General features: G+C 39.7%; 1 protein-coding gene across 2 annotated transcripts in view; it reads left to right on the top strand.

The window, feature by feature from the left end:
- Positions 1 to 7,919: 7,919 nt before the first annotated feature.
- CHRDL1 (chordin like 1) overlaps positions 7,920 to 14,439 on the top strand; it is a 92,016-nt gene continuing 85,496 nt past the window's right edge. The window contains exons 1-2 of one of the 2 annotated variants that reach the window (XM_084790411.1): positions 7,920 to 8,340; positions 11,998 to 12,146. In XM_084790411.1, coding sequence (XP_084646537.1) covers positions 8,189 to 8,340; positions 11,998 to 12,146 — 301 coding nt within the window. In that variant the 5' untranslated portion in view covers positions 7,920 to 8,188. The remainder of the gene's footprint in view (positions 8,341 to 11,997; positions 12,147 to 14,439) is intronic. The other variant, XM_084790412.1, reaches the window with a different exon arrangement.

Consider the following 14,439-nt stretch of genomic DNA (forward strand, 5'->3'; position numbering starts at 1 on the left):
AATCACTAAAAAATCACACAAAGAGAAAATTCTTTCTATAAAAAATTCTATTCATATATAACACAAATAAAAAGTGCCTTGAGTTATTTTTCTTGGCTAGAAACAACTGAAAATAATTAATGGAAATCTGACAACATAATTAAAAGCACTGTAAAAAATTCTGAGTCTAGGCCTGGAGATTCATTTTGGTATTATAGCATGATTGACATGCAACAGGCCCTGGGTTCAAATTCCAGCACAAAACCAAACAAAATAACAAACATTTATGTGTTGTTATTAGTTTCAATTCCAAGGTGCTATAAGTTACTTTGTGTATTTACTTGGCTGGATTTTGTAAAATTCTAGGAAACCGAGTTAAGTGGTGATAACAGTCACTATTGGGTAGATTATGCTGTAAAAATAAGCAACTTCCAAGTCTCAGAACTTTAACAAAGAGTTTCCTTTGTCACTCACTTAAGTAGCTAAAATACACCTGCCTGGAGCTTTGCCTATCTCAGCCATTCAAGGAGGAGAGAATTAGGCAAATCATGCATTCTTCAACTTTACACCCAGAAATAATGATGTATCACTTTTGGTGACCAAAGCAATCTGATGGTCATACTCAACTTCAAAAAGGAAAAGAAAGTACTCATACTGGTTTTAAAGGAAGAAAGCTTAAAATCTTAGCTGAATTTCACTAATGAAAATCAATCCTTTTTCCTTTTAGCATTTACTATAGTTGGCTGGCAGAAATAAAATACACTACAGGTCCGGATTTTAATAATAAACAAAAATGCACACAACCAACAATATGACAACTTATCTGTATTAAGCAGTTTGTAGAGTGGCTTGTCAACTCATATTAGATAAAGTATCTGAAAAATATGTAATCTAGGCTAGTTTTCATTTTTGTAAGGGGTAAGCCTATACAATAATACATTCATATTCATATATATATATGTAAAATTATTTTCAGTAAATTTAATCAACAATTTGACTTTTTCATGTTCCAATGAGATAAGAAACATTTACAAATTTAGAATTTGGAGCTGGAGAAATGGCTCAGTGATTATAAAAACTTGTCCTTCTTGAAGAAGACACAGAACACACATGGCATATCCTAGCCTTCATTACCCCCAGCTGCAAGGGATCTGACACTCTCTCCTGACCTCCACCAGCACCAGGCATGCAGTGGTATACAGATATACATGCAGGCAAAATTCACTCATACACATAAAAATCTAAAAAATATATAAATTGTGTCATCAGAATACTGTTCAGTATTTACTAATGATTCAGTAATGTACCCATTTGCACTTTTTATTTTTGCCGTATAACTTAATTACACATCTCCATTCCCTTTCCTCCCTCAAAATCCTGCAATATGCCTTGCCACATTCTCATTCTCCTTTAAACTCATGGCCTCTTTTATCATCAATTGTTATTACATGTATATAAGAATATATAACTGTTGAGCCCATACAATGTTACTTGCATGTATGTTTTTGGGGCTGACCATTTGGCACTAGACAACCCATTTTTGTGCTCTTCCCTAAGAGGGGACCACCTCTTCTGTTCACGGCTTTCCTCAGTTGCCTGTAGTTCTTTGTTTAGAGCTGAGGCCTCATGGGATCTTCACTGTCCAGTTTGTCATGATCATTGTTATTACTCTTGTCCAGCTCACATTTGGGCAGTCTTGGTGATATTTATGGGAGACAAAGTTTCATAGCAAATTTCTTGATCTTGCCCCTTTTGCAATCTTTCCTTCCCCTCTTTTGCAACATTTCTTAAGCCTCAGGTACAGGAGTGTTTTGCATTTTTAAAATGAGTGTATATTCTGAGATTCATAGTATATACATTAGCACATCTTACTGATTGCATTTGTAAATACTAGCAATGAATACATGGAAACTAAGCTTAGAGCACAATGATATTTATAATTCTTCAAAGAAAAGGAAATGTGTGTGTGACTCTAGAAAAAAATATGTACAAGAGATTTATGCTGAAATGTGCAAGGCAATGGTGAAAAGGTAAAAAAAAAAAAAAAAAAAGACCAGCATAATTTCTTACTACATTCTAAACCTTATCCTTATACCCACAGATAAATGTTGCTACCAAACCTGATGAAAGAAGTGTCTCTTTACAGCAAATGAAACCCATTATTAAAACTCACAACTGCACACAATGTAGGTATCAACAGATTGTGAGGAGGCTACTCCCAATGGATACAGCTCCTGCATCTATGGCTTAGGACATCCTGGAAGACGGAGAGGAAAGATTGCCAGAGCCAGAATACCAGGGAGTCTGCTGTGAGATTACTTCTCTTAGAAATGGCTACATAAACAAGACCTAAAAGATGGCAATATAAATGGTCTTGTTAACATGGAGGAGAATTTTGTGAAGACTTACTCCTAGAAAAAGAACTACAGACAACTAAAAACTTCCATGAGAAGCAGAATTGTCCTCTCCCAGGGATGAGCTCCATTATTAGTTATCCAATGCAGATCAGCAAACCTTGAACCCATACACACACAAACAACAAATATGGACTTGGCAAGTTTTATTTATGTGTATTTGTGCATGCATGTGCATACATATGTATTTAAGAACCGTAAAGAAAAAGAAACCATCAAGTTGAAAATGAGGAGAGATAGGAAGGGTGTAAGGGTAGTTGAGGAGGACTGGAGGGAGAAAAGAAAAAAAATGATATAATTCTTTCAACTAAGAACATATTTTTAAAAAAGAAGACAAAAGTAAATGCAGAAGCAAATGGCATTCATGACTTAGAACACAAAGCTAATTACAGTTCTTCCCAAATTGATTGTTAGGTTTCATGGAATTCTTATGCAAGTGTCAGTAAGTATTTTAACTTTATTCTGAAGTTTATATTGAAATACATAGGACTTTGGGGAGCTAAAACAATATTGAGGGAGGAGAACATAAGAGGAGCTACTTTCTTTATATTAAACCCTCCAGTCTATATACAATAATCAAGGGTAGTCTAAGGATAGATGCATAGATCAATGGTATACACAGAGAAATCAGAAGTAGTCCCAGACAGTGTTTGTAATTAATGTTTGGCCAACATGTAGAAGCATAAAAGACAGCAGAGCGGTTAAACACCCATAGGCCAAAAAGTGAATATCTACGTCACATTTCATGCATGAATCCATGTGAAAGAGATAAATAGAAAAATTGAAACTGTTAACAATTTCAGAACAAAAATACAAGAGAGATATAGAATGAGACAGTTTTATTAACCATAGCTACAAAACATGATCCATAAAAGTAAATTTTGATAAAAATCAACAACTTTTGGGCTCAATAGGTGGCTTGGTGGTTAAAACTCTTGCCAAACAAACAAGCAAGCAGAAAACATGAGGATCAGAGTTCAGATCCCCAGAACACACATAAATGCTTCATGGTCAGTCTTATTCATAACAGCCAGAATCTGGAAACAACCTAGATGTCCCTTGACCAAAGAATGGATAAAGAAACTGTGGGCCATTTACAGAATGGAATACCTCTCAGCTGTTAAAAACAAGGAAATCTTGAAATTTGCAGGCAAATGGATGGAAGTAGAAAATATCATCCTGAGTGAGGTAACCCAGACCCAGAAAGACAGGCATGGTATGTACTCACTCATAAGTGGATATTAGCACAACATGGATGTTCTTTAAGAGTCTCCACTCAGCGGGTGATTAGGACAGATGCTGGCTCTAGCTTCTGGACTCCAGGTGAAAGTGGTATGGAAGAATTGGGGAATGGAAGGGCCAGAGAGTTCAGCAGCCACACAAGGAGATCATCAAGGCTGGTGGATCTGGACCCAGGGGGTCCTGCACAAACTGCTGTACCAACCAATGACAATGCGTGTAGTAAGCCTAGACCACCTCCATTCAGATCTAGCCAATGGACAGGTCATTCTCCATGGTCATGTGCAGGGCACGAACTGCCTCTGACATGAACTCTAGTGCCCCTATTTCATGACTTCCCCTTGGAGGGGAGGCCTGATGGCACACAGAGGAAGGGGAAGCAGGCTATCTGGATGAGACTTGGTAGGCTGTGGTCCTATGGTGGGGGGAGGAGGTCACCTTCTGTCTGAAGTCTAGGGGAGGGGAAGAGGAAGGGAGGGTGGGAAAGGGAAGATACAAGTAAGGCAATAACATTCAGGTTGTCATCTGAATAAATTTTAATGCGTTAAAATAAAAGACAAAAACAATAATGTTGCATGGCCTCAGCAGCTCTCTGTAAGGCCGATATTCAGACTGTGGAGACAGGAACTGGAGCTGCAAGCTGGCCAGCTAGAATAGTTGCGTGAGTGAGCTCCAGGTCATCAAAAGACCTTTTCTCAAATAATAAGTTGGAGAGTGATTAAAGAAGACTCTTAACATCAACCTCAGGCCCCCATACACATATACACATATACACTCAAATGGACTCACACGCACATGATCACACACATAAATACAATGCACACCACAATACACATCCCTTCCATTTTTTTGGTTTTGTTTTATGTTTTGCTTTGCTTTTCAAGACAGGGTTTCTCTGTGTAGCCTTGGCTGTCCTGGAACTGACTTTGTACACCAGGCTGGACTTCAACTCACAGAGATCCTCCTGCCTCTGCCTTCCTGAGTGCTGGGATTACAGCTGTGTGTGTCATCACATCTAGCTCTAAGAAATGCTTCTCATATGCAAAATCCCTTGAAAAGAGAATGAAAGATTAGCTACAGACTAGGAAATTATTCACAGAGATCTACAACTGTTAAATAACCACAGGAAAAGATGATAGATATCAGTAGACATTAGAGCCAGCTTTTGTGACACATAGCTATGATTCTAGTGCTTTGGAAATTAAAGCAGGAAGCTCCTAAGTTTGAGGCCAGACTGAGCTACAAACTGAGGTTCAATCTCAAAGGAAAAAAGACAAAAATATCATATGTATTAGGAGAATATAAGTAAAACCAAAATGAGATATAAGTCTACATCTACTAGAATGAATAAATAAAAATAATACAAGCAGTAAATGCTAGTAGAAATGTAAATAAGCTGGATATCACATGAGAAGGGCACATTTTTATTTATTTGGGGAGGGGTTGTGGGTTTATGTTTGTTTGTTTGGTTTGTTTTTAGTATTTTGTGTTTGATTTTTTAAAGACAGAGTTTCCCTGTGTAGCCTTGGCTGTTCTGCACTCTCTTGGTAGACCAGGTTGATCTTGAACTCACAGAGATCTGACTGCCTCTGCCTCCCTAAGTGCTGGGACTAAAGGCATGTGCCACCATGCCCAACTAATGGGCACATTTTTTTAAAAAAAAAGTATGGTTGCTGTAAAAAGAATTAGGCAGTTCTTATAAAATTATATATGCAGCTGCCACACAAACAAGAATTTCACTGTTGGACATTTATCCAGAGCAATGTAATATTGTTTATGACATACTGTATGATCCTATGTAACACTTCTCAGTAATAAAATTATTGACATAAAGAACAATTTCATTTTGCCAAAGATATGTGCAAGAGAGAAGATGATGTGGGCGTGATTAAAAACAGTAAAATCATTGTAGTGGTGACAGTGTTCTATCTCCTGACTGTTGTGGTGGTGATGTGAATCTACAGACATAAATTTTCATAGAACTTTACACACAGATAAATAATTACACTTAGAATTTATGAAAATCGAATACAGGGTGCAAAATAAATATCAATTTTTGGCTGTGATGATATACTATCATTATGCCTGGTATCTACAATGAGGGAAAAGTAGGCAAAAGGTACTCTGTGTCCTTCTGAATAGTTTCTTAGAGCTGGAAATGAGTCAACAATCATATAGAAAACCAAATGCCTAAAGCAAGCATGAGATTATTTATGATCTCATTTCCATTTACTAAATAGAGAAAATAAAGCACATGTCATCAGCTGAGTTAAGAGAGGAACTAGTAGGAGGGCTACTTTTGATTCACCTAAAGTAGAGTTGCAATTCAAGAATCAAGACCAGAGCTAAAACAAGGACCACAATGTTCACGCTAATAAAGAATCTCTCAGGGAATTAGAGCAGCCCCATTTATTGTTGCCAAAAAATGTATAAACCATCTTGAGTGGATTCAATAGAGCTAATTAAGTAGAACCAATTGGCAATGATAACTTGCTTTAAGCTGCTAAGTGTGGGGATGCTTTATCATGCAGTAATCTAGATAGTATATCAGCCAGTGGGATGAGTGGTTTTAGCCAGCTAGATGAGGTTTTAAATTTCAGTGAGTCTATTTATTTGAAATGCTAGGATCCATGATTGTCCCTGTTTCTTAAAACCTATTTCCCTGAAAACTTCTGTAAACATGTTGGAAGGGATCATGAGAATTGGAGCGGGTTCACGCGTGCCCGTGCAGACACACACACACACACACACACACACACACACACACACACAGAGGAAATTAAGCAACCATTGCTAGCCCTTGAAGAACTCTGTTTAGTGATACAAAATATCAGCACACTGAATGACACAGAAACAGTTATAAGGCAACAAATCCCCAAGTTCAAACTAATTTACTAACAGCACAAATTGAACGCACATGGCAACTTATGGCTACTTGGGCAACAGAACGGAGCTAGACATTTTAAGCCCCGAAGGCAACATCTCAGAAAGGGCTTCTCCCTCTTATTAGTGATGAAATAAACATCTCCAGCAATGCAATGACTGGTTGAATGATATTAATGCTTAAGTAGATAGAAAAAAAGGATTCTTTCTAAGGACAATTATTCTTGTTTCAATTTTCATTTCGTCCTTGCTCCCAATGTGTAGGGTTTTGTTTGTTTGCTTATTTGGGTGCCTGCTTTTGTGTAAACCACAATTGTATTTCCATCTAGAGGACTGGAGATAATAGAATGCAATGAGTTAATAATCAGGTCATATGAATTACAATCTCAAATATGTTATTTACTGTCTGTGTGATCTTGTATACATCCACTGCTAGTCTCAGTTTACACTTCTGTGAAGGAAGTTGGTTTGAATGGCATTGAAAGCCTCTGGCACCTCATATGTGAAGCCACTGATAGCTTATTTCATTTGTAAGGCAAGTGTGAGGGTTTTAAATACTAATCTTTACGTAATGTATTGTATGTGTTCTGTAAGCCACAAAGTGGGGCACAAGTATTTAGAATATCAGTCATAACTATTTCATGTACAAAACACCATTCAGCTCTCTTCCAAATTTGAGAGCTTAAATTATAACTGGTTACTGTGTGTCAAAAAGGTGCTTTCCTTTGTTTTCAGGGATTCTGAAGAATCCCTATAGCTGTATTTCTTCACATCGGCACGCATCTGGAGCAGTGTGTCTGTGAGCTCTATCAACTCTCCTCAGTGATGCTGTTTTGATTTGTGACAGTCAGGCCCTTAGTCCTATATAGATGCTGAGACTGCTACAACAGTGGTGGTGATGTTGGGCCACTTCAAGTCTTCCTAAAAAATATTTAACAGTTACTAGGGACCCCTCCTGCAGGGTTTAAGGAATAGATCTCTTTGTGGCAGAAACTAGATTTCTAACATCAATCTCCCTCATTTATCCCTATCATCCTCATAAAAACACCAAGCTTTTGTCACTTGTCACAGTGAAGATATTACAAATGCCCTGAAATGACAAGATGGGTCTTAGGGTATAACTCGTGAGGCTAATTCAACTTGCACACAGAGTACAGGCACAGGAGGAGACCAGGTGCAGAGGGAATGGCCCTTGCCCCCACAGAAGAGAAAGTGCAGTGTGTCCACGCAGAGGAGCCGTGGATAGTTAGTTAGGGTCTTCAGGACTTGCACCAGAGGTGGGGAGCTCTTCTGAGCATCCACTGCCAAGGAGGAGGATGGGCTGCAGAAGATGTGCGGTCCCTTTAAGACCCCAATGCTCTACTAGCCAAAGGAGGGGTGTGTGGTGGGGGCGCTGCGTGATGGGAAAGTGCCGGCTGAGTCTCACACTTTCTCCCCGTTTTGTAACTTTCTGGTTTGGGGTGTAGGAATAAAGCCTGGTGCCGGGACTAAGAAGGGGTGCGTGCTTACAGCGCCTGGGCTGCTTGCTGGAGGACTTCCCGCCCGCGTCCAGAGGCCAGGCCAAGTGGGGAGCGGACAGGCGGGCGGGCAGGTGGCCCTGGGCCGCCGCAGCGCCTTGGCTCTGCCCCCTGGAGCCAAGCGAGCCTCTGCTCCCTCGTGGTGCGAGGGCGGTGATGTTTTTCCTCCCACCCACTTTTGAGTCCCCCCTCCCCCTTCGCGCGCACTCAAAGTCTCGCCACAACCTGCGAGCCCCAGACCTTGGAGGAGCGCCCCAGGGAGCTCAGAGCGTGTGCAAGCGTGGCAGAAGGAGGAGGCCAGTGCCCAGGTCAGTAAGCAGTGCCCTGTGCCTTTCCCCCAACCCCTGCCTTGCTTTCCAACCTTTTCACAGGTGGGGAGCGTTCTGTTGCCTGGGATTGTTCCTTTACTTTCCCACAGGGTGCTTAAAACCCTGGAACCTGCCATCCCAACTAGTTCTATGGTCCTGCTGATGGAATGAAGGTAGAACTCTAGGTACCCCAAGAAGCAGACTGAGGACTGGGGATTTGAACCCACAACTTGCTGCTCCCTGTTCACTCTGCATTTCTACTTGTTCTGGTACTTCTTAGGCTTCCAAAGGCACAGGCATTCTCTGCTAAGCTACCTACAGGATTTGTGCTTTGCCACATGTGTGCAAGAAAGAGCCCGTTTTGCGCGTTTTCGGGGCGGGGGGGGGTGGTACTGTGGACTGATTCGCAAGTTAACAGAGTGGGTGAAGGAGAAGCTCCTGTCTCTTTTGGGCATTCTATCCCACTTTTTTTCAGGCCCAGATCTCTGAATCAGAGTTTGAGACACTAGGCTCAGGAAACAAAGTGAGATTGCTAGATTTCAGGGCCTGAAAAACCTACCTCCCTGCCCTGCCACCAACTCAACTCTGATTTCCTTCTCTCTTGAAGGCACTCTCCCGTGTTTGAAGGTATAATTGGATGGAATAAAATGCAATGCTAGATCAGAAGGTGTTTTACAAGCCCAAAGCGAGGCATTCTTGGTCAGTAACACTGGGCCGCCAGCGATGAAGGCTCGGCCTCTGACAAGAGATACCCTTGCATTCAAACTCTCTTCTTTCTTCCATAACTCACCAGTATTTAACTGAGCGTTTGCTGTTGGGTGGTAGAATCTAGAGCATTTCAGCTGATGGGCAAGGACTGGAGTCTCCAGTGTCTTTCTTGTAGTTTGTCAGAAAGAAAATTGCTACCCAAGGGGTTGTCCAACAGATGATAGTGACCTAAAATTACAAGGTCAGTCAAGCATTCCCTGGAGCATTGAAGAGACACTGTCGGGTGTGAAGTTGTGCCTGTCAAATGTATATTTGTTGGCTTTTCTTTAGAGATGTCTCTGGTTCCATTTTGTTTGAGAGACCTGTTTTTTGAGAGTGCACCCGGATGGTCTTGCAGTTACAGCTGACCAAGGAGCAATTGGTCTCTTTGCTTGACGCAAATGAGCAATGTCAACACGGGATTCCTAGAGACACCGGAATTTATGCCTTTCCCTGGGTACCTGACATATTTCTCCATCTCTTAGAGAAAGCTCACACACTCTCCTACCCTGCTCTCACCCCCAGGGTTATTTTCAGGCTTTTGTTTTCTTTTTTCCTTTCTCCTTGGGTCCTAGATCCTCAGCCCCTACCTCAACATGTTAGTAGTTACTTTTCTGAGTAACACGTAGAAGAGCCAGTGCAAGCTCAGTAGCACAGCAGCCTGTGTGAAGCAGAGAGTTAATGCAGAAATAACTCCAGTTAACTGGGTCAAAGTATAATTTGAAAAATTAGGGACACTTTGGCTCTTTGCAGGAATAAGAATCCGATGTTTCCTGAGCAATGTTTCTGTTTATTGCTACAGTCCCAAAGAATGTCTTGAACAAGTCCCTGCCCCAAAATAGAAAGGTAAAGGAATAAAAAGAAATAATAATGAAGAGATCTGGGGAGGGAACCCTCATCACTTTATGTTTCTGCACAGAATACAAAGGCAAGACTTTAGGATCTTGTAAATCATAAGTGACTATTTATAAAACGATTCATTTTCTGATGTTCTCCATCACCTCCTGGGAGCCACACAGATGACAGGAATGCCAAAAGAGATTAATTTCTCTCTAGTCACCAACGTTCCTGTTTGCTCATAACATTAGTTGGGACCCAAGGAAAGCAAAGATTCTAAGGGGCATTTTCTCGCCAGACTGAGTTATGAAGCAATGCTACTGTTCACCAAACCGCCCAATCATTGTACAAGAAAAACAGCCCTGTTGATTCTTGCATGGGGAGACTCAAAAACCATGGTTTGAGAAGCACCCCCTGAGGTCCATATATGATTATGAGGAATAAGATTTCAAAAGTTAAAAATCTTTACCTTTTGAAGGCTTGGAGGAAAAGGCTTATTAAATTAGGTGGAGGAAAAACTCTGTTGAGGTGGGTGGCTGGATATAGCAGTTAATGAAAATGCTTTGCTTCAAAGGAATCCAGTCGCTCTCCATATACAGTGATGCTCTGAGTGACTAAAAGGAGACTGGAAGCCCACAGAAGAGATGAAAGCATCAGATCAGGCTTCAGCAACTGAGATTTTGAACCCTTCATAAGGTGCAGGGAGAGCTGAGAAAAAAAAGGTAGATGGGTGCCAAAAATCAGCCTGATGGCACAAATAATTCTCTAGGATCAGTTTGTTCTCAGGTGTGCATATATTTATAATGTGAATTAACATTGTTTTGTTTTGGTGTTTCAGACAAAGTATCCTTGTGTGGCCCTACATGGCCTTGAGCTTGCCGTGATCCTTGTACATCTGCCTGCTGGGATTAGAAGCATGCACCACCAGGCTGTGCTGAAACAGTGGATTTTTTTTAAAAAAAAATGATTATGGCAGGTTCATAGCCTTCAAAGTAAAAGCTGTGACATCCACTTTAGAGCCCAAAGAGATTCAGTTCTCCAAAACTGAGCATCTTGCATTGCTTTCAAGTAAATAGTTTAGATCAATATTTAGATTGGATTCACTGAAAACACCACCGGGTGTAAGTTCCTATTCATGATTAACCCCTGATTGAATGCAGTGCTTCCAGAATATTGAAATAGTTTCTAATCTCCTGTTGGAAAATCTTTGTAAACACTGAAGTTCACAGAAAATAGTCGTGACTGAATGCAAGCAAATTGTGCTTTAAGGCTTCAAAAGCTTAGGATTTCAAACTTGCCCACCAATACCTATTTTTAAAGAATTCTGGTTGCTTTAACAAGCTCTTGTGTAGTGGGACAAATTGAATGAATCACTGTTGAAATTTGTTTATTGTCTTTTAAAGTTAACCATTTTACATTCTCTTTCACAATGGACTTCGTGGGAAGAAATATGGCTGACCTAGTCTGAGCAATAAAACTCAGATGTTGAATTGTGTCCATTACCAGATTACATCAATATTTTGCAACATAAGCACCAAAGTGAAGATGCTTTTAGATCTCATAGGGGACATAGGAAAAACACTGATCAAGGAAGGAAACTTAAACATTCATAATAAAATTAGACTAAAGCTAAGACTACTAAGCTTGTATTTCAGACTTCATTATAGTCCAATACTTGCTACTTGTACATCATTTGCCATAATAGCCTTTTTATAAACTCCCAATTCCCGATTCTCTACCCCCACCCACCAACAATAAAACGTCCTGAGAAGCCAATTTTAAGTTCTTTAGAAAAGATTTCAAATTGTCTTTTTATTTTCCTGTGAGTTGCCTCTAAAGATTTAGCCTTATTGTTGGACAGGAATATGCTCTCAACTCATGTGAATTTCCTCCCATAATCTTTACAAGACAGGAGAGGCAAAGCCTTTGTCTTCTGCAAACAATGCTTGCATTCCGATACATTCTTCAGTATGTTTTTTTTTTCTCTAGCAAGTTAGAAACCTAAGTATCATTGATGCTCACCAGTTCCTAGGGGTCTGTTTTAATTCTTTCTGTCTTTTTCTTTCTCAATAGCTCAACTCCACTGCACCTTGGAGTCTCTGAATTGCATTTTGCAGTAGCTCAAATGAGAAGAAAGTGGAAGATGGGAGGCATGAAATATATCATCTCCTTGCTTTGGTTCTTTATTTTCCTAGAAGGAAGCAAAACAGAGCAAGTAAAACGTAAGTGTCTTGCATTTTCAAAAACCTCAAATTGATCACATCTTTGAAACTGTGGTTAGAATATATAGTGGTTATGATTAGTCCAAATGTGGCCATGCTACTATTCTATTAGAAGAAAATAAATGGTACTGACTTATGCATGAGTTGATAAAAGGAGAGGTTTGAATCAGGCCAACTAAACTTGAAACTCTTTTTCTGATTATCATATAGTTTTCATCTCAAGGAACACATGACACATTTTCGCTTTCCTGTTCTCAACTGCACAAATATCATTCCATTTTACGTAACTCTAGAAATATCTGACAGATGAGCTGGATTTTTTCCCATCTTCAGACTCTTCAGTGATGGTTTTAGTTTATGAAAAAGAGTAAAACAAAGAAAGCAAAGAAAGGCAGGCTCTCTATATTCCTATTATCAGAAATCAATGAAGGAACTGGATTCAGACCCAGTGATGTAATTTAGGTTCCAAGAACTATTCGAAAATTTATTGAAAGGAATGTCCACACAAACCCATGGAATAGTTCTAGAAAATCAGTGGTCTGTATGGGATAAAACGTAAGAGAAACCAGAGGGTGGCAAGAGGGCGGGGTGTAGTAGTGAAGTGTAATTTGCTGCCGCCCCCCACCTTGCTGTCATTGATGTGTGGCTGTTCTTCTTACAAGATCTCTGCTGCATTTGCACAGCTCTAGGCCTCAATGTCTTTTGGCCACTTACAGCCACATCTGAGCAAGCCACATGCTTGCTATATATCTGAGGAGGAAACTAAGCTCTGATTCCTTGTTAGGACTATATTAAGAAAAGAAGCACGAAGTGGAATTGGCCCCAAAGGGGTATATTCTGTACTCCATTGAACTTACTCATGAGACAGAGCTGTAAAATATTCTTAGGAGGAGCTGTAGCAATATCCGAATTCCATCACTTGAATATTTATCTCTTCTATCCGTAGAATTAAATATGGGAGGCAGGAGGCATGTTGTCAGGGGTGGGGTGGTGGATGGGCAGAACTAAGCCTCCTCCCATAGTGATTTTCATAGCAAGTAGCCTTCTTCCTCAGTGAAAAAGTGTGTTTGATAAGGAGCTTAACCATCTGTAATCTGTAGTGACATCTAGTATAACTGAGGCATAAATGGAAGAGAAGCAGGGGGACAGCCCCTGAAAGGAAATTTGACCTTCTCCCCTTGTAATTCTTATGTTACTCGCATTTCCTTCCCTCAAAGAGTAGTCCACATCAGAACACTTTCTTTTTATCTAGGTGCATGTGATAGAAATGATGCCTGTTCATTCTTAATTCCGTTCATGATCAGCGGGAATTAAAATTCCTGATCTCTTAGAAAGACACATCCCTGAGATGTATTACTGATGGCCTCATGGGGAATATTGTGACTCTCAATAGACCACCTCTTCTTGGAGGTTTTCCATACTTACCGAGAATTGAGGAATATTATCCATAAAACTTAGAGCTTTGTTGACAAAACAAAGAACAATGATTTATGAAGCCTAAACTGTACTTTCTCATGTTTCTTTGTGCCTATTATTATGTCCCAAGCCATTTTAGTATTTGGTTGCTGTCAAAGTGATTGTGTAACAGATGGCCTAAGGCACTGGTTTTAGTCTAATATTTTAGATTATAGTCAGATGGTGACGCCACCATCATGGTCATACTTTACTGAAACTTCATGTGGCCACACCCAAATCAAAGATATACAAAATGATCTTTACTAAAGAGGGAAATATAGCACAGATATTTATGTTGATGGCCTCCACTGACAAGTTAGAAACAGTGGAAATACCATAATTGGTGGGCTTTTAAATTTTTTAAAATTATTTCTCAGAGGGACAAATATACGCATGATATCCTTCTATGTTATGTTAAGATATTTTAACAACATCATGCCTTTCTAATGCCTACAACATTTTCAACTTTATGTATGTTCCATGGTTTAACTAATCAGCCTCTCTTTGTAGGCTTCTGGTTTTTGACGTCACAAATTAACAGCACTAGTAAAACCCTTTAGATGCTAATGCATGTATTTGTGAGGAATTTTTAGTCAAGTGGTGTTTTTAGTGTTTAGCTTCTTAAATGCTGTCAAAGTGCTCTTCAGAAAGTTCCTACTACCTATGTGTAAATGTCCATTTATAATTCCTTTACAATGAGTCCTGTTAATCTTTATATTGGAGGGTCATATTAACTGTAGAAATTATATTTCATTTTGCCTTGATATTTTCTTATTCCTATGTGATCTTTTCAATAACATTTTGGCTTAATTGGACTTATTGGTTATCTATTTTTCAC

Source organism: Acomys minous (assembly GCF_964271855.1).
Source record: "Acomys minous genome assembly, chromosome: 7".
NCBI lineage: Eukaryota > Metazoa > Chordata > Mammalia > Rodentia > Muridae > Acomys > Acomys minous.